Below are 20,351 nucleotides of genomic sequence, written 5' to 3' on the forward strand. Positions count from 1 at the left end.
GTGGGAAATGTCAAAGGGTCTGAATACTTTCTGAATGCACTGTACATAAATACATGTAAAAAGGAGTAATATTGGCCAGTTGCAGGATAAATAGATTAATGGTAATGGAAATCAATCATCAATCATTTAGAGAGTTACATCAGACATCTATTGTCTCCATCACATAGATCATTTGTAATTACCATCTAAATCTCCTCATTATGCCTTGGTCATGAGGCCTTTGTCATAAATAGTAGTTATCCACATTCAATGAGCTATTCCGGGCTGGGCTCATTATCATTCTATGGTTCCTCACTTGCTACCAGAGGTGACACATAGTTAATTACAACTACTCTAGTTACAGTAATGGATTTACTTTTCTGAGTACTTATATTACTTATAATATTTTTCAGTAACTTTTCCTCTACTTGAGTAGGATATTTCAGTACTCTCCAACTCTGGTAAGTGAGTGAGTAAGTGAATATTTAATAGTATATTTAATTTTTAAATGAGCTACTATTAATTTTTACTTTAGTCGTTTTTTTAACCAATAATTGTACTTCTACTTGAGTCAAATGTAATTAAAGTAACATTACTTCTACTTGAGTATATTTTCGTACTCTTTCCACCCCCTTATTTACAAACACTTGAGAGTAAAGTCTGAATTGCATTGGCTACAATCCAGTAACAACATCCGGTCCTTCATTTCACATGTACATTTCACGTTTTATGTCATGTAGCAGACGCTCTTATCCAGAGCGACTTACAATTAGTACATTAGTATTAAGATAGCAAGGTAAGACAACAACACATCACACAATCTTATCAACTACCTTTTCCCTCAACAAAGGGAAACAATGAGCAGGCCGTGACTACATTCCACTGTAGTCAAGGCCTTTGCGAAATTTACCACATTTATTTAAAATATTACAGTAATTATATTATAGTAATTACATTTAAAAACGTGCTCAAATACAGAGTAGGCTAGATACAGTTAGTAAACTATAATTTGTTGTCAATATCTCGTGACCGGAGAAAGCAACCAATGAAAACAACAGCGAAACTCGTGACGTCTCCTAGATCCCTCATTCCAATTGGCCAAAAATGACCGAGTTCCGGTTAACCGCCCCAACCCCCACGAGCCCCTATAAAACCCTTGTGAGAGACAAAGAACGATCTAGTCCAGCTGATCCGACCCAGACAGGTCCCTGCTGCATGAAAACTCTCCCGACATAGGCGTCAGGATCCCAGACTGACTGCGGAGGTTTAAACTCCTGGGACGCGAATGAAGAAACTTCTCCTGCTTCACTTCACATACAGAGGTTTAGTGAGAAAAGGGAAAAAGAGTAAAAGAAGAAAATGGATCGTTTTAAATTGCGAAAAGCTGAACCCAAAGATGTGCCTGACATACTGCGACTCATAAAGGTAGGCCTAACCCCCCCCCCAAGGAGTTGACCCGTACCTTGTTATCTTGTAGCCCTGGCTAGACTAAATACCGGCAATTTCTGCTGCATATCCGTAGGTATCATAGTTCGCGCTGTAGTTTTGTACCTTTGCCTTTATTACATTGACAACGAGCCAGTTTCTCTGTTTGTGGTTATAATGTTAAACGCTTTTCTCTTCGTTGCCGGTCAGTTCTCTGACTTTTAAACTCCTCTTAATGACCCTCTCTTGGGTATTGATTTTGAAATGTTTCTTCTGTTCAGGAACTGGCTAAATACGAAGACATGGAAGATCAAGTGATACTGACTGAGAAAGGTGAGCGTGAATTATAGCTAATAATTTCTGTCTCGAGCACGGTGTGACTGCAGAGTTTATAAGGCGTTTTTTGTTTTACGTTTGTGTTAACATTTGTAAGTCGCTCTGGATAAGAGCGTCTGCTAAATGACTTAAATGTAAATGCACACATGACTGTAAGTCGCTTTGGATAAAAGCGTCTGCTAAATGGCATTTATTATTATTATAAATGTTAACAGATCTGCTCGAGGACGGATTCGGTGACCATCCATTTTACCACTGCATCGTGGCGGAAGTACCCAGTGAGAAGCAGAGCAACAACGGTGAGATTCTATATCTCCAATAATACCATCTATTCCCTGGAGCACACCTGTATATCTGAGGATTGGCTGGATATGCTGAGTGTGACATAAAAGTAGTATAGCAAACTATCAGATGGGTGTGACTGACATGGTGCCTCTCATATGCATATGTTCCTGCGCCATAGGAATCCTTAGTATGTACCTTCCCCTATGCCATACATACATCAAACCTGTTAGCCCAGTTTGTACAGGACATACAGTAATGTTCTGTCCTTACTCTATACAGACACACCCATTTCCTTACAATAGTTATGATGTGATACATAATGATATGACAGTTGTCGTCTTTGAAACATTGTTGCAGTACGCTCTCACATTTCTCTCAGCGAAGGCTGGTTTGTATGTCTAGGCCTACTTCCTGTTATGGTGTGGATGTCACGGTGATGTAGGCCAGACACACTTGTGTGACACACACCCGCTAACCAACTTCCGTTGGAAGCTTCTCTGAGCCAGAGCAGCCTGTCTCCACACGTCAGTTCTCACAACACGACCAACATCTCCTCTTTACACAGTCCCCTGGCAACCAGTTAACCGCTGAAAGTACAATTTAATCTTAACCATGGTTATATGTGCAGCTCTGCCCCTCCAAGTCCTAAACACCCTTAAACATTTAGGGAAATGCTCAACTGACCATAGATTAGCTACCTGTGTAACTCCGGTACGAGCTCTGTTACATTACATCTGGCTTGTTTTTATGTGTGTGGGTTTACTTCTGTGTCCAGCTCCTGTGGTGATTGGGTTTGCCATGTACTACTTCACCTATGACCCCTGGATCGGCAAGCTGCTTTACCTGGAAGACTTCTTTGTCATGGAAGAGTACAGGGGTAAGCAAAGTAACTCTTTTCCTCTCCTACCCCTTCGCTCTCTTTCCTCTCTGACCTGACCAGTAACCATAATCTCTCCTTCTCTGTCATCCTTCCACCAGGGTTTGGCATCGGCTCAGAGATCCTCAAGCTCCTCAGTCATGTGAGTAACTTTTGAGTTATGACCCTGTACAAACATGGTAACAACTGGGAGCTGTCAGTCAGTTCCACATCTCTGGCCAGAAATCCTGTTGTATAATTAGGTAAATGACTCAAACAGAATCCCATATTGAGCCATTCCAGGGAGTTATTCTTTGTAAAGACTTCTGTTCTGTGCGTTTTTGGTTATTGCTGTTGAAATGATTCATTAATGTTTTGGGGGGAAAAGAGCTGTAGGTATAAGATGGTGTTTGCAGGAAATGCTGATTAAGATGTTAGGGGGAGGCTCGCTGTCAGATGCATGTGTGCTAACACCTGCCCCCCTTCCCCTCTCCCCCCCCTCAGACAGCAGTCAAGACTCGCTGCAGCAGCATGCACTTCATTGTCGCCGAGGGCAACCAGGCGTCGATAGAATTCTACAAGCGTCGTGGCGCAGCTGACCTCTCTCTGGAGGAGGGATGGAGACTCTTCAAGATCGACAAGAGCTCCCTCCTCAAGATGTCCTCCGGCCCCGAAGAGTGAGCTGGCCCCAAGACACATAGAAAGATGGGAGTGAGAGACTTAGGCTAAATAAATTGACCCGTCTCTCACTTCAGCAGTTGGGTGGGGTGGTGTGACTACTGACAGATTACTATAAAAAGGGGCATTAAACATTACTAATCATATGTGTACTAACTTAATTTAGGATTCTGTTTAGATTTTATCTGAAGCCATCGTTGTAGTAGTGGTATGTATGTAATTTTTTTCTGCTAATCAACACCTTAGGATTCCTAGCGTTCTCTATTTTGAATGTTTGTTGGTGTAATTAAAAGTTTCAGAGCACATTTGTGTGTTGACTGATTTCTCTAGAGCTAAGAGGGGAAATTAAATCCCTGGCCCCTAATGCAGGTGAGGTTGGGGATCATGATGGTGTGGTAGGGGAGGGCTTTACGCAACATGCATCACTTCATATGCCCTTCATCCTCCGGCTCTCGGGAGTCATTTCAGAATGTCAAGACACTTGTATGCAGCCTTGTCTTTCTCTTCCACCTCTGTCATACCTTCTCTGTGAAAGGGGATGTATGGTCTGCACCGACTGTGGCAAGACACAACTGTTGGTGTCTAATGCTCACACACACATCCTAGTCAGATTTAGCAGAAAACAGGGGTGTAGAAATGCATATCAGTGGGATATCTATTGTTCAGGCATTGCTGCAGTGAATGTTCAAACGGTCAGAAGCCAAACCTGTAGTGGCCCAGTGGAGTCTGTAATTTTTCTCTAAACACTGTCTCCAACCTCTTGCCCAGGCAGAGATAGATTCTCTTTACTGTAACCCTGTCAATCATCTAGACACGTGTACTCCACTCAATCTTCCTAAGAACTCAAATAGCTCCTGGAAATGTTTCTTTGGCGTTACTCCATTAAATACAACGAAGGACATCAATGGGGCAGGACCAAGTGTGACTTAGTTTTCCCACATTTTGTTACCTTAGCGCCTTTACTCGAGTTGCGTAAATTCAATTTTCTTCAGTCTACACACATTACCCCATAATGGCAGTGAAAACGGGTCTTCAGAAAATGTGGCAAACAAAATTTCAACAAACCTTACTTGCATTAGTGTTCAGATCTTTTACTATGAGACGCAAACTTGAGCCGAGGTGCATCCTTTTTCCATTGATCATCCTTGATGTTTCTACAACTTGATTGGAGTCCACCTGTGGTAAATTCAATTGATTGTACATGATTTTGAGGCACAGTTGTCTGTGTAAAAACCAAGCCATGAGGAAGAAGGAATTGTCTGTATAGTGCCGAGACAAGATTGTGTTACGGGAAGGATATTGAAGGACCCCAAGAACACTGGCCTCCATTCTTAAATGCAAGTTTGGAACCAAGACTGTTCCTAGAGCTGGCCGCCCGGCCAAACGAGACAATCGGGAGAATGGCCTTCGTCAGGGAGGTGAGAAAGAACCTGATGGTCACTGACAGCGCTCCAGAGTTCCTTTGTGGAAATGGTTCTTCTGGAAGGTTCTCTCATCTCTGCAGTACTCCACCAATCAGGCCTTTATGGAAGAGTGGCCAGACAGAAGCCACCCCAGCCCGCTTGGAGTTTGCCAAAAGCCACCTAAAGGACTGACCATGAGAAACAAAATTCTCTTTGGCCTGAATGCCAAGCTTCAATTCTTGCGGAACATGGAACCATGCCTAAATTGAAGCATGGTGGTGGCAGCATCATGCTGTGGGGATGTTTTTCAGTGGCAGGGACTGGAAAACTAGTCAGGATTGAGGGAAATATGAACAGACCAAAGTACAGAGATCCTTGAAAACCTGCTCAATATCTCAGACTGGGGCAAAGGTCTGTTGTCCTTCCAACAGGACAACGACCCTAAGCACACAGCAGTGGCTTTGAGATGAGTCTTTGAATGTTCTTGAGTGGCCCAGACTTGAACCCGATCTACCATCTCTGGAGACCTGAAAATAGCTGTGCAGCGACGCTCCCCATCCAACCTGACAGAGCTTGAGGATCAGCAGAGAACAACTCTGAGAAACTCCCCAAATACAGGTGTGCCAAGCTTGCAGCATCCTACCCAAGAAGATTTGAGACTAATCGCTGCCAAAGGTGCTTCAACAAAGTACTGAGTAAAGGGTCTGAATACTTATGTAAATGTGATATTTCAGTTTATTTTTAAAAATATCTAAAAACCTGTTTTTGCTTTGTCATTATGGGCTATTGTGTGTAGGTTGATGAGGGGGGAAACAATCAATTTAATCAACCTTAGAATAAGGCTGTAACGTAACAAATTGTGGAAAATGTTAATGGGTCTGAATATTTTCCGAATGCACTGAACATCTGAGACAGAAGAGAAGAGGGAAAAAGAGACAGCATCCTTCATCTCCAGACAGGGAATAATATTTTCATCCTAGATTCCCCATGAGCCTCGCTGACCTTTGAACCTTACTTGTTTATGTCCAGAGTTCTAAACGGTGCCCCGTTACTGATTAACCATTGGCTGAGGCTGAGAGAGAGCCTGTGATGTTTCCATCTATTTAAAGACACACCAGGGAGATTAAACACTAACTCCCCATGAGGCCTTGAGAGCTTTTCTAACCCTTTTCAAACTAAACACAATGTTCTATTCTAGCACAGGTGTTCATCACTCTGTTGCACAAATAGACATGATTATACACAGGCATTCACAGCCACGCAAACATGACCCCAGTGAGTGACACATGCCAAGGCATGATGGATAAGGTTGAGGGTCAAGTCATACCAACCAACACTCCCACCCCCAACTCACATATCACTCACTCGCTCACCCTCACTGCAGAGTTAAACTGGACTGTCTACATCAAAACAACTAGTAAACATTGTGTAACTCCCACCACAGGGTTACAGCAGATTCAGTACGTTCAGTAGTGTTGTTAACCTGGTCCCATCAGGTAGTGTTGGAAGAGGAGTTGGCTAAAGTACATCAAAATGTGGGACAAGCTAGAACTGCTGTAGTTCCTCGCCGTATCTTTTTCTCCGGATGAACGTTTTATGGTTAAATGGTTTTACAGGCAGGGAAGATAAATCCCTGTTTGAATAACCAATAACACACATCTGGAAAAATAGCCTTTGGACATGACCCACTTTGTGAGAACACCAGAGGCATACACAGACCATGACTTTCCATGTATCCAGCACCAGTAAGTTGGTGTTTTAGGGCCATATCTGTTTATAGACAGTAGTTTTCTGGGAACAGACAATCAATACAAAAAAAAATCTACCAATTCAAAATGAAAATCATCACCTGAAACACAAAATACTTCAAATATACACCACATTTAAATATTCTTCAGTAGAAGTACATCTTTAACTTTTTTAATAATTTATGCAACATTATCGTAGTGCACTCTGTGGTGGATCAATGATGGAGGAATGTCTTTAGAAATAAATACATAAACATAACCAAAACAAACATGAGCAACAAGATGTAGACAAACACAGAAACGAGGTCAGAGGACAGCTGACAGGAGTCTCCTGTGTCCATTGGCATGGTTACAACAGGTTGGCATGGTTAGTTGGCAAGGTAACTGAGCAAGAGGGAATGTGATGTATCATGTTACAGGAGAGACAGCGGTATGTTAAGGTGCTCTGTCTAGGGTGTGTGTACACCATGGAGGCGCGGTGCATTTAGGAGTGTTGAATGTGATTTCTATCTACACTGTTGCAGCACACCCAGAACTACAGACTTTATATCACCTCTAGTAAGCCAGGTTATATCACTGAAAACAAATTGTATTTTTACGACAAGAGCCTGGTTCCAACCAATTTAGACATACAGTAGATTATGGTAATAACATGCTCTCACCACTGGTGGGTGTGATGACATGATGTAACGTCCTTCAAAATTCAAATACTTTTCTGTTTTGTGTGCCAACACTACGTGCACCGTGAGGAGCTTTGTGTCACACCGTTGCCACCTAGGGAAACACACTCGGGAAAAGAGGGCTGTTGTGAATATAGGTGATTCTGTCAGAAGTTGCAGTCCAACTCCTCTGACAACCGTTGTTATCATGCCAAGAATCCTAATCCCCTATATTAACATCAGTCATTGAGGATTTCACAATTTCATGAAACAAAAGGCATAGGAGAACAGGGCCAGCAACAATCCACACCTAGGAACACCACATGATTGAACATACACACCCAAACACACTGACACAACATTAGGCCCACAACATGAACACACACAGTCAAATAAAAACGCCCTGGGTTTTACGGCCAATATAGATGGATAATATCGGTGAAACAATATACCGGCCGGGCTCCAATTATAACCTATCCTCTACGTTTGAACCAAATGTTCCATGACGCAACAAAATGTGATTGTTTTGGGACCTTTGATGCCATTAACTTTAAAAACTCATGCGATGTGTCCAGGCTCTGTCTCAGCTAGCAGTGCTCTTGTCCTCGGTCTTCTCAGCCTGCCTGAGGGGAAACAGGAAGCAGGAATACACATCATTATTACTGAACACACCTCAGCTGAATCTCAAACATATTTTTTTCGATTCTTTGTAATGATGACTAACCTTGCCCTTGCCAAATGGCAGGTCCTTCCAGAGCGTCTGCACAGCATCCCGACCCTGCTGACTCCAGCTGTACACAGAGTCCCTGCTCACCTGAGATAGAGACAACCACACACACACAAAATTGAAACACCTTCTATGAAGTCTGACCTCAATCAGATAAACCATGTGACAGATTTAGTGCACAAAATGTCATTTAAAAACACCCAACACACACTAATCACTCATTAAGTGTCTAAACTATTCATAACTCACAGAAATACAACCATTAAACCCCCCCAGTCAGCAGTCCCAGCTTTCCTCCCTCCCTCTGAACGGCTGTCTCCTCATCACTTTCCTATCCTGCTGCTGTATCATACATCCTGTCTGTCTGATCTGGCTGTGTTGTGGCACACAGAAACACACACCTGTATCCTCTCTATCTCTGGGTGTGCCTCTCTCAGACAACAACATTAAACAGGCCTAAAATATACCAGGAATCCACACCAGAATAGGGCACCCCGCTTTGAAACCAAAGGGCAGACTATCAATCACATACCCTCCCCACACACAATCGCTCTTATTTCACAGCCAGAACTTCCTACAGGAAACCACAGCCTTTCCCGTTAGAGAGAGGGGAAAAAGGGATGGAAGACACACACTAACATTGTACCCCACACCCACACCCACACCCACACCCACACCCACACACACCTTGGTTAAGGAGGCAGCTTGCTGGGGGTAGAACATGGAAGCACTAAGAGCCATCAGCCCGACAGGAAACACCAGCCTCTTCACCCTGGAACCTAGAGACACAGAGTAGTGCTGAGCGATTAGTGCTTTTGAGGTCAGTTCCAGTTCGGTTTTAGAAAAATAGTCCCGGTTTTAGATGATTTATTATTACATTAAATGCATTGTGGGTTGAATGCTGTAACAGAAATAAACAATGAATAAAAGTCCCATGATGGTTGTGACTGCCCATTACTGCTTATCACTTAATAACAATAATTTGTTCACCTTAGTTTAAAGCTAGAATCCTTAATTGAAACATTAAAGTGGACATCCTGCCTCATCTGTGGTAAAAAGCTGAGGGATGGGCCTGGATGTGGACACCTGCTCTTCGAACATCTCATTACAAAGTCATGGGTGATAATATGGAGTTGTTCCCTTTTGCTGCTATAACAGCCTCCACTCTTCTGGGAAGGCTTTCCATTAGATGTTGGAACATTGCTGCGGGGACTTGCTTCCATTCAGCCACAAGTGCATTACTGAGGTTGGGCACTGATGTTGGGCGATTAGGTTTAGCTCACAGTCGGCGTTCCAATTCATCCCAAAGGTCTTCGATAGGGTTGAGGTCAGGGTTCTGTGCAGGACAGTCAAGTTCTTCCACACCAATCTCAACAAAGCATTTCTGTATGGACCTTGCATGCGCAAGGGGGCATTGTCATGCTGAAACAGTAAAGGGCCTTCCCCAAATTGTTGCCACAAAGTTGGAAGCACAGAATAGTCTAGAATGTCATTGTATGCTGTAGCGTTAAGATTTTCCTTCACTGGAACTAAGGGGCCCGAACCATGAAAAACAACCCCATGACCATTATTCCTACTCCACCAAACTTTAGTTGTCACTATGCGTTCGGGCAGGTAGCGTTCTCTTGGCATCCGCCAAACCCAGATTTGTCAGTTGGACTGCTGAATGGTGAAGCGAGATTCATCACTCCAGAGAACGCATTTCCACTGCTCCCACGTTGAAAGTAACTGACCTCTTCAGTAAGGCCATTCCACTGCCAATGTTTGTCTATGGAGATTGCATGGTAGTGTGCTCGATTTCATACACCTGTCACGACTAATGTGAAGGGGTCTTCACATACCCGTGTATATCAATGGATGTGGCAACTAAGGATTCTAAGTAATCATCACATCTCTGCTCAGGCTGTAGCAGCCAGCCAGCCATCTACAGACTTGCCAGGACAAGTGGCAGCAGTTCGCAATGAATTCTGGTCATTGTAGTTAGTGACTATGTTGAATATTGGCCTGCTGAAAACTACAACTTCCTACTACATGGCAGAGTTCTTCCTTGATCTGATCTCTCTCTAGAGTAATGGCATATCGAGCTCACAGAAGAAGAAAAAATGACATGGATTTCAAATAATTGAACCGACGTCAATAAATTAGTTGTGTGTGCGCGTACACATTACCTTTGGCCAGGTACAATCCTAAGAAGCCAGAGAAGCCAACCACCCCGACGCTGGGATAGAGGTCCGGAGGAGGATCATTGAGGAACTCATATGTCCCTGAGAAAGAGAGAAACAGAGAGAGAGGACACAGTTTTGTGTATGTATGTGTATATAAAGGTATCTGCATGATATGAGTGTCTTCTCACCTCTCACTGTCCTGGTGGAGGCGCTCACAGTGGGCTCTACAGTCCTGTAGACCTCCTGTTTCACAAGATATGACATCACAAAGAGGAGATAGAGAACTTTAATCTATGCTTCAATCATAAGAAGCTGCTGAGCGGAGGACAGCTCATAATAATGGCAGGAATGGAATAGTCTGGATCAATGTGTTTGATAGCATTCCATGTATTCCGTTCCAGCCATTACTATGAGGCATAACTCATTGAGTGTATGTTAGTGTGTCAAGTCTTGGTAGACAGTGTCTGTCACCTACCTCAGCTTTCTCCAGGGCAACCAGACCCGTTACCTACAGGAAAACAAGAACCACAAACCTTAAATCTGAGGATTCCAAAATAAAATTAGAGAGGTGCCACATGAGACTGCCTAGATTCACCCATTGTGTTCCAGTTGACAGGTAAGTAAGAGGCATACATCTCTGAGGAAGAGGGGTGTACCTGACACTGGTTGGTGTAAGGCTCGGCCCATTTCCTCAGCTTGGCCACGCCCTGTTCCACTGGCCCCACCTCTGGCTCCACATACCGGAGCTGCGGCTCTGGAGTAACATAGAGGGACGGGAGCTGCAATACACACACACACTTTTCAATCGAGCAGCCTACAGCAACGTTGTCCTGTCTAAGTCATTTTATCTGCAAAGTGCAGCTCTCCCAAACAGCTCTTATTAGCAGATGAGCTTGGACACGCATGTCACCTGTCCCTTCATATAACTGCCAAATAATTGTTCTCGGAGAGGAGACAGAACAGCCATACTAGCTACCTCTTCAATACTGAGACTTAGAGCTGCAGGTTTCTTCTTCACCTCGCTGGTGGCCAGGACAGTCGCAGTGCCCGTCATCAGACCCAGGACCCCTGACACAGCGGCAAACTGCGGCACCTGGCATTGGTTACACATCATAATGCAGGATCATTACTTTATGGTAAATGGGTAAATGTATGGCAAGAGTCAGGACATTCATGGCAGGTATTCAGACCCATTGACTTTTTCCACATTTTGTTACATTTACAGCCTTATTCTAAAAAGGATTAAATTAAAAAATGTCCTCAATCTACACACAATATCTCATAATGACAAAGCAAAAACAGTTTAAAAAAAATGTTTGCAAAACTATTACAAATAAAAAACAGAAATACCTTATTTACATAAGTATTTAGACCCTTGCTATGAGACTCGAAATTGAGCTCTGGTGCATCCTGTTTCCATTGATCATCCTTGAGATGACTTGATTTGAGTCCACCTGTGGTAAATTCAATTGATTGGACATGATTTGGAAAGGCACACACCTGTCTATATAAGGTCACACAGTTGACAGTGCATGTCAGAGTAAAAAACAAGCCATGAGGTCGAAGAATTGGCCGTAGATCTCAGAGATGGAATTGTGTCGATGCACAGATCTGGGGAAGGGTACCAAAAAATGTCTGCAGCATCGAAGGTCCCCAAGAACACAGTGGCCTCCATCGTTCTTAAATGGAAGAAGTTTGGAACCACCAAGACTCTTCCTAGAGCTGGCCACCCGGCCAAACTGAGAAATCAGGGGAGAAGGGCCTTTGTCAGGGAGGTGACCAAGAACCCGATGGTCACTCTGACAAAGCTCCAGCGTTCCTCTGTGGAGATGGGAGAACCTTCCAGAAGGACAACCCTCCCTGCAACACTCCACCAATCAAGCCTTTATGGTAGTGGCCAAATGGAAGCCACTCCTAGTAGGAGTCACATGACAGCCCGCTTGGAGTTTGCCAAAAAAGGACTCAGACCATGAGAAACAAGATTCTCTGGTCTGATGAAACCAAGATTGAACTCTTTGGCCTGAATGCCAAGCGTCGTACCGGGAGGAAACCTGGCACCATCCCTACGGTGGATGGTGGTTGCAGCATCATGCTGTTGGGATGTTTTTCAGTGGCAGGGACTGGGATACTAGTCAGGATCGAGGGAAATATAAACAGTTCCAGACTGGGGCGAAGGTTCACCTTCCAACAGGACAACGACCCTAAGCACACAGTCAAGACAATGAAGGAGTTGAGAATGTCCTTGAGCCAGAGCCCGATCAAACATCTCTGGATACTTGAAAATAGCTGTGCAGCAACACTCCCCATCTAACATGACAGAGCTTGAGAGGATCTGCAGAGAAGAATGGGACAAACTCTCCAAATACAGGTGTGCCAAGCTTGTAGCATCATACCCAAGAAGACTCGAGGCTGTAATCGCTGCCAAAGGTGCTTTAAAGTACTGAGTAAAGGGTCTGAATACTTATGTAAGCCTTATTTTTTATTTCTACTAAATTTGCAAAAATGTCAACCTGTTTTTGCTTTGTCATTATAGGGTATTGTGTTGAGATTGAGGGGGGGAAACAATTGAATCAATATTTGAATAAAGCTGTAACGTAACAATATGTGGAAAGACAAGAGGTCTGAATAATTCGAGTGCACAAAATAAAGAATAAGGCTAATATATTAAGTAGATTTAGAAACCGGCACATACCCGGTTTGTCCAGTAATGTCATGGCCAGATTTATTAATAAAAATACGTTTTACGAGATTAACTATATTTTTGATCGCGCATTAAGATCGTAAAACGTCTTCTCTTTTAGCTCGTCATACATATGGCTAGCTAGCTAGCTAATGTCGAATATTGAAACCATAAACAGAAGGGGTTAGTTAACTTCATTGACCCTGGCCACACTTGTTGTAGTGGTTTGGTTTGCTGACGTTAGCTAGCTAGCCTATGCTCAGCCCAACCAACATCACTCTTTTTAAACAGTATTTTACGGTTGTCATTTTGTAGTCTGTACTATTCTAAGATAACCAGAATGTATCATACAAGATACAAAAAAAACAACAGTTTAACCGTTACCAGTTTCCAAACGTTTGACATTTCTCTTCCTGGTGACTTTGCTTTTGTACGGCAAGTCGGACGGCAATAAAAACACTATTTCGGCATTGTGGAACGATCTCAACAGCGACATCTGGTGGTGGAACACTATAGTGAGCATCACAGGTGAGAGCATACGACACACTTCCCCAACACAGTGGTGGAAAAAGTACACTTTTGTCATACTTGAGTAAAAGTATAGATACCTGAATAGAAAGTTACTCAAGTAAAAGTGAACGTCACCTAGTAAAATACTACTTAAGTAAAAGTCTAAAAGTATTTGGTTCTAAATATACTTAAGTATCAAAAGTAAAAGTAGAAATAATTTCATAAGTATTGTATTAAGCAAAGGGCTTGTCTCTGTCATAGCTCAGCATTTATAATCAGCCCTCAGTCTCAGTAGGATAAAATTATAGAATATTGTGGATAAAAACACCCTGTACGATGACTATTTCTAAAATATAAAATCAGATAAACAATGTATTTACTATAATCTGAGTAGACACTGCTATTTCAAACACTTTGTAATTTATATCCAGAAATAAATGTTCATACTGTTAAGCTTTTCTGCTTTACTTGAGTGTTTTATTGAGTGTGTTGGCAGTGGTGTAAAGTACTAAACTAGGTCGTTTTGGGGGGTATCTGTACTTTACTATTTATTTTTTTAAATAAATTTTACAGTGCCATCTCCTTTGCTTAATATAAGGCATTTGAAATTATGAATACTTTTACTTTGATACTTAAGTAGATTTTGGACCAAATACTTTTGGACTTTTACTCAAGTAGTATTTTACTGGGTGACTAACTTTTACTTGAGTAATTTTATATAAAAGGTAGCTATACTTTTACTCAAGTATGACAATGAGTACTTTTTCCACCACTGTGTTTGGGAAAAGTGTCTGTCGTGTGCTCTCACCTGTGATGTGCACTATAGTTTGCCACCACCAAATGTCGCTGTTCCACAATACCGAAATCTGGTGTTTTTATCCCCGTTCGACTTGCGGTACAAAATAGTGATGTTGGTTGAACTGAGCATTGGCTAGCTAGCTAGCTAGCTAACGTCAGCCTCAGCAAACCAAACCCCTACTACAGTAGTGTGGCCAGGGTCAATGATATTAACATAGACCGAAGGGGTTAGTTATAAATAGTCACTACAGTCCCTGGTTTGAATCCAGGCTGCATCACATCTGGGCGTGATTGGGAGTCTCATAGGGCGGCACACAATTGTCCCAGCCTAACCCTGGTTTGGCTGGGGTAGGCTGTCCATTGTAAATAAGAATTTGTTTACACACACACACACCACACTGACCAAAAAGTTATTTTGTTGGCATTTACTTATGTCCCCATTACCAGTAAAATGTCCTCAAAACCTATTTCTTTCATTGACTTGCTGTGCTGTTTCGTTGTTAATTTGTTCTGTAGTTTCATTCTCAACCAGGATTTCTATGGAACGCCTTTTGGGTCTTTGCGTGTCAAAAAATATACTATTTAACACTATTAGACGTGTCATATGACTGCACGTAACATAATTTAACGCGTTCATACATTTTTTACGTAGTTATTACACATTGATTACACTATCACTCGTATATGTCACAACGACTCATCGATACGTATGCTATGATGCTGGTAAAGTTGTCTCGCACACCTACAGTGCTGGTCATAAAAAAAGTTAGCTAGCTCATGGATGCAAACAATGTTCTTCCCCAAAACATAGCAAAACGACATCTGTTTCAGTAGCTATAGTTAGCTTGCTAACTATATAGCTAGGTTTCATCATCTAAAATATCCCTAATTTGAGACAGTTCTTGTTTGATTAATGGTGGTCTATGTGAGGCTAGCCACAATAAGGATTAGCCACAATAGTGGACTTTGCGTTTAGCCTTCAAAATGAAAGAATGGCATAGTTCTACTATTTGTATTAATTTGCATCACTGTCAATTACTTACTTTTATTTTGAAGGCAAACTGCAAATTCTACTATTGTGCCTAATCCTTATTGTGGCTAGCTTCACAACCCGATCCGGTCGAGCGTCACTAGCCAGATGAAGCTTTGGGGAACAGAGTTAAGTAGCTGGCTAGCTATTTATTTTCATGACCTGAAGTTCAATTTAAATAGGCAAACAACAAGTGGCAACCAAGCTAATACGTACTCACAAGGATTCCTAAATCATTACTAAGAATAATGAAAATGACTGCAGTTTCTACTGGTCATTGTTTTCAGGCTGGTTGTAATTTGTGCTAGCTAGGTACCCCAGAAGTCGAACTAATGATACTTTATTACCAAAGCGGTATTGTAAATACATCGTTTGTGGCCGGTGTTTGCAGACTTTTTTGTACAGCTTTGACTGTGCTACTGTATCTTTTTTGATATGCAAAGACTCAAACGGTGTTCCATAGTATTGTAATGAAACAGCAGGGAACAGGTCTCAAACCCTCGACCTTCTGGTCCAAAGTCCAGCGCACTATCGACTGCCGCTCGAGTGGCAGTGGATCGATATCCGCACTTATAAACCCAGGGTCATTACACTACTCCTTCTTTTCAAAGAGTGCGTCCTCGCGCTAGCTTGCAACTCTATGTCTTACAGGAACACACTCACAGGCCAAGCTCACGCACAGTCGTGGATGCAAGGTCCGATCTCTTCTGACACCAATGTAATGAAACGGTGCTCGACCAGTCGGGGGAAAAGACATCACCCACGACAGAGAACGGTTGATTGCTTTAATGAACTTCGCCCTTGAGTTGTCTCGCTGAAATATTCATACCCTTTTAAATGACTGCTCGAACCACACAACAGACGTGGGCTAGGTTAGGGATGCTGTGTTGCACGTGCAGTGCAACATTTTACGTGGCGTCATTACGTCATGTTATATAGGTATGCACGTCAGGTTTGACATAGGTTTTGCACATCGGCTGATACCGATGTTGACATTTTTAGCTATTATCGTCCGATTCCGATATGTTCACCAATATATTTGGGGTGGCAGGGTAGTCTAGTGGTTAGAGCGTTGGGCTAGTAACCGAAAGGTTGCAAGTTCAAATCCCCGAGCTGACGTTCTGTCGTTCGTGCCCGTGAACAGTCAAGTTAACCCACTGTTCCTAGGCATTCATTGAAAATAATAATTTATTCTTAACTGACTTGCCTAGTTAAATAAAGGTAAAATAAAAAAATCATGCATCCCTAATAAATATCTTTGGCATTTAACTTTAGCTATCTAGCCATATTTATGACTAGCTAAAAGACGTTTTATGGTCTGAATTTGAGAAGAAAAAAATTTCTCACAATTTTAATTCACAAATATGGCCATGGCATTAACGTTACTGGACAAAACGGGTGTCACATTATTTAAAAAAAAATACTTGTAGCTAATGTTAGCGTTATTTTTTGTTTTGTGCTAAACTTTGCCCTTGTTATGTAAGCTAACGTTAGTGTAACTTACTTTCAATACCTGTAAATAACATGAGCAAGTCTACTTCTGATAAGCTTCCCAGTAAAGCATTAAAAACTATTTTGTGTATGTCCATTACATGAAATCCAAATGAAATCCATTCAAATTACAGGTTGTAATGCAACAAAATAAGAAAAACACCAAGGGGCGTGAATACTTTTGCAAGGCACTGTATGTTCGTCAAAGTGTTGACATGCTTGTCAAATCTTATCTACTATTAAGAGCTGTTTGGGTGGGTGCAGGCTCCCACAAGGCACTTTGCAGATAAAATTAATTACATGACAAAGTTGCTGTGGCCTGAGTCTCAGTATTTAAGAGTTAGCTCGTATGGCTGTCTGGTCTCCTTTCCAGGAACAATTATTTTGCAGTTAAATGAAGGGACAGATAACATGTGTGTCCAAACTTATCTGCTAATAAGAGCTGTTTGGGTGGGTGCAGGCACTTCGCAGATAAAATTACTAACAGGACAAAGTTGCTGTAGGCTGCTCGATTGAAATATGTGTGCGTGTTGCAGCTCCCGTCCCTCTATGTTACTCCAGTTACAGTCAGAAGTTTACATACACATTAGCCAAATACATTTAAAATCAATTTTTCACAATTCCTGGCATTTAATCCTAGTAAAAGTTCCCTGTGTGGTCAGTTAGGATCACCACTTTATTTTAAGAATGTGAAATGTCAGAATAGTAGTAGAGTGATTTATTTAAGCTTTTATTTCTTTCATCACATTCCCAGTGGGTCAGAAGTTTACATACACTCAATTAGTATTTGGTAGCATTGCCTTTAAATTGTTTAACTTGGGTCAAACGTTTTGGGAAGCCTTCCACAAGCTTCCCACAATAAGTTTGGTGAATTGTATCCCATTCCTCCTGACAGAGCTGGTGTAACTGAGTCAGGTTTGTAGGCCTCCTTGCTCGCACACGTTTTTCAGTTCTGCCCACAAATGTTCTATGGGATTGAGGTCAGGGCTTTGTGATGGCCACTCCAATACCTTGACTTTGTTGTCCTTAAGCCATTTTGCCACAACTTTGGAAGTATGCTTGGGGTCATTGCCCATTTGGAAGATCCATTTGCAACCAAGCTTCCTGACTGATGTCTTGAGATGTTGCCTTAATATATCCAGATCATTTTCCTTCCTCATGATGTGATCTCATTTGTGAAGCGCACCAGTCCCTCCTGCAGCAAAGCACCCCCACAACATGATGCTGCCACCCCCGTGCTTCACGGTTGGGATGGTGTTCTTCAGCTTGCAAGCATCCCCCTTTTTCCTCCAAACATAACGATGGTCATTATGGCCAAACGGTTCTATTTTTGTTTCATCAGACCAGAGGACATTTCTCTAAAAAGTACGATCTTTGTCCCCATATGCAGTTTCAAACCATAGTTTGACTTTTTTATGGCAGTTTTGGAGCAGTGGCTTCTTCCTTGCTGAACAGCCTTTCAGGTAGTCTATATAGGACTCATTTTACTGTGGATATAGATACTTTTGTACCCGTTTCCTCCAGCATCTTCACAAGGTCCTTTGCTGTTCTGGGATTGATATGCACTTTTCGCACCAAAGTACGTTCATCTCTAGGAGGCAGAACACGTCTCCTTCCTGAGCAGTATGACGGCAGCGTGGTCCCATGGTGTTTATACTTGCATACTATTGTTTGTACAGATGAACGTTGTACCTTCACAGGCATTTGGAAATTGCTCCCAAGGATGAACCAGACTTGTGGAGGTCTACATTTTTCTGTTTGAGTTCTTGGCTGATTTATGTTGATTTTCCCATAATGTCAAGCAAAGAGGCACTGAGTTTGAAGGTAGGCCTTGAAATACATCCACAGGTTCACCTCCAATTGACTCAAATGATGTCAATGAGCCTACCAGAAGCTCCTAAAGCTGGCATTTTCCAAGCTATTTAAAGGCAAAGTAAATTTAGTGTATGTAAACTTCTGACCCACTGGAATATAGCAAATAAGTTAAATAATTTGCCTGTTAACAATTGTTGGAAAAATTATGCACAGGGTAGATGTCCTAACCGACTTGAATTTGTTCTTAAGCATCTCCAATCCAAAATTAAATCTAGAATCGGCTTCCTATTTCGCAACAAAGCATCCGTTACTCATGCTGCCAAACATACCTTCGTAAAACTGACTATCCTACCGATCCTTGACTTCGGCGATGTCATTTACAAAATAGCCTCCATCACTCTACTCAGCAAATTGGATGCAGTCTATCACAGTGCCATCCGTTTTGTCACCAAAGCCCCATATACTACCCACCACTGCGACCTATACGCTGTCGTTGGCTGGCCCTCGCTTCATATTCATATTGGGGCGGCAGGGTAGCCTAGTGGTTAGCGTTGGACTAGTAACCGAAAGGTTGCAAGTTCAAATCACCAAGCTGTCGTTTGGCCACTGTTCCTAGGCTGACATTGAAAATAAGAATTTGTTCTTAACTGACTTGCCTAGTTAAATAAAGATAAAATATTTGGCTCCAGATCATCTAAGTCTTTGCTAGGTAAAGCCCCGCCTTATCTCAGCTCACTGGTCATCATAGCAGCACGCGCTCCAGCAGATATATTTCACTGGTCATCCCCAAAGCCAATTCCTTCTTTGGCCGCCTTCCTTCTAGTTCTCTGCTGCCAATGACTGGAACGAACTGCAAAAATCACTGAAGCTAGAGTCTCATATCCACCTCACTAATTTTAAGCACCATCTGTCAGAGCAGCTCACAGATCACTGCACCTGTACGTAACCCATCCAACTACCTCAACCCCATACTGTTATTTATTTTGCTCCTTTGCACCCCAGTATCTCTACTTACGCACTCCTCTTCTGCATATCTATCACTCATGTTTAATTGCTGTATTGTAATTATTTCCACACTACGGCCTATTTGCCTTACCTCCCTTATCCTACCTCAATTGCACACACTGTATATCTAGACTTTCTCTATTGTATTATTGACTGTATATTTGTTTATTCCACGTGTAACTCTGTTGTTGGTGTCGCACTGCTTTGCTTTATCTTGGCCAGGTCGCAGTTGTAAATGAGAACTTGTTCTCAACTTGTCTACCTGGTTAAATAAAGGTGAAAAAAATACTAAATAAAATAAATAAACAGCCAACATTGTGGGCTAAGTTAGGAATGCTGTGTAGCACAACATTCATATGGTGTCATTACATCTTGTACCTATGTTATACAAGTATACACGTCAGCGTTAAACTAGACATCGGCCAATTCAGATGTTGGCATTTTTAGCTAATATCGGCCGATTCCAATATGTACACCGATATATTGTGCATCCCTATTTTAAACAGTATTTTACTGTTGTCATATTGTACTCTGCCATTAGCTACGTCTGTACTATCGTAAGATAACCTGGATGTATCATACAAGAGAAATGTTTAACCATTACCAGTTTCCCAATGTTTGATATTTCTCTTCCTGGTGACTGCTTTTGTACGGCAAGTCGAACAGGGATAAAAACACCAGATTCCTCAATTGTAGAACGATGATCATCAACAGCGACTTCTGGTGGTAGCAAACTATAGTGAGCATCACAGATGAGCACA

At 42.1% G+C, this 20,351-nt stretch overlaps 2 protein-coding genes across 5 annotated transcripts; one reads left to right on the forward strand and one right to left on the reverse strand.

Annotated features, from left to right (window-relative positions):
• The first annotated feature begins 1,145 nt into the window (after nucleotides 1–1,145).
• LOC124039524 (diamine acetyltransferase 1-like) lies at nucleotides 1,146–3,862 on the forward strand. The gene is made up of 6 exons (XM_046355592.1): nucleotides 1,146–1,404; nucleotides 1,686–1,737; nucleotides 1,956–2,039; nucleotides 2,801–2,902; nucleotides 3,004–3,044; nucleotides 3,386–3,862. Exons 1-6 carry the CDS (start codon nucleotides 1,339–1,341, stop codon nucleotides 3,560–3,562), a joined length of 522 nt encoding a protein of 173 aa, XP_046211548.1. The 5' UTR covers nucleotides 1,146–1,338; the 3' UTR covers nucleotides 3,563–3,862.
• Nucleotides 3,863–6,850: 2,988 nt separating this feature from the next.
• apoob (apolipoprotein O, b) lies at nucleotides 6,851–20,237 on the reverse strand. Of its 4 annotated transcripts, none has more exons than XM_046355596.1 (9): nucleotides 20,195–20,237; nucleotides 11,238–11,354; nucleotides 10,918–11,040; nucleotides 10,737–10,769; nucleotides 10,450–10,504; nucleotides 10,265–10,360; nucleotides 8,784–8,875; nucleotides 8,094–8,183; nucleotides 6,851–7,988 (listed from the first exon to the last, which is right to left on the reverse strand). In XM_046355596.1, the coding sequence occupies exons 2-9, from the start codon at nucleotides 11,313–11,315 to the stop codon at nucleotides 7,953–7,955; spliced, it is 603 nt and encodes a 200-aa protein (XP_046211552.1). In that variant the 5' UTR covers nucleotides 11,316–11,354; nucleotides 20,195–20,237; the 3' UTR covers nucleotides 6,851–7,952. The 4 variants fall into 4 exon arrangements, with proteins under 4 accessions (XP_046211552.1, XP_046211553.1, XP_046211549.1 ...); XM_046355597.1 differs by lacking the exon at nucleotides 20,195–20,237 and adding an exon at nucleotides 15,943–16,112; XM_046355593.1 differs by lacking the exon at nucleotides 20,195–20,237 and adding an exon at nucleotides 13,326–13,419.
• Between the last annotated feature and the right edge of the window lie 114 nt (nucleotides 20,238–20,351).

The sequence above is a fragment of the Oncorhynchus gorbuscha genome, linkage group LG07 (genome assembly GCF_021184085.1).
Source record: "Oncorhynchus gorbuscha isolate QuinsamMale2020 ecotype Even-year linkage group LG07, OgorEven_v1.0, whole genome shotgun sequence".
Taxonomy (NCBI): Eukaryota; Metazoa; Chordata; class Actinopteri; order Salmoniformes; family Salmonidae; genus Oncorhynchus; species Oncorhynchus gorbuscha.

What these genes read in the sequence shown, in the direction of transcription:
- LOC124039524 (XM_046355592.1), top strand. Translation starts at nt 1,339, where the DNA reads ATGGATCGTTTTAAATTGCGAAAAGCTGAACCCAAAGATGTGCCTGAC. An exon ending in AGTGATACTGACTGAGAAAG is followed by an intron (nt 1,738 to 1,955) that starts GTGAGCGTGAAT and finishes AAATGTTAACAG; the next exon opens with ATCTGCTCGAGGACGGATTC. An exon ending in TGAGAAGCAGAGCAACAACG is followed by an intron (nt 2,040 to 2,800) that starts GTGAGATTCTAT and finishes TTCTGTGTCCAG; the next exon opens with CTCCTGTGGTGATTGGGTTT.
- apoob (XM_046355593.1), bottom strand. Translation starts at nt 13,346, where the DNA reads ATGTCAAACGTTTGGAAACTG. An exon ending in AAGCTGCCTCCTTAACCAAG is followed by an intron (nt 8,184 to 8,783) that starts GTGTGTGTGGGT and finishes TCTCTATCTCAG; the next exon opens with GTGAGCAGGGACTCTGTGTA. An exon ending in TGCCATTTGGCAAGGGCAAG is followed by an intron (nt 7,989 to 8,093) that starts GTTAGTCATCAT and finishes CCCCTCAGGCAG; the next exon opens with GCTGAGAAGACCGAGGACAA.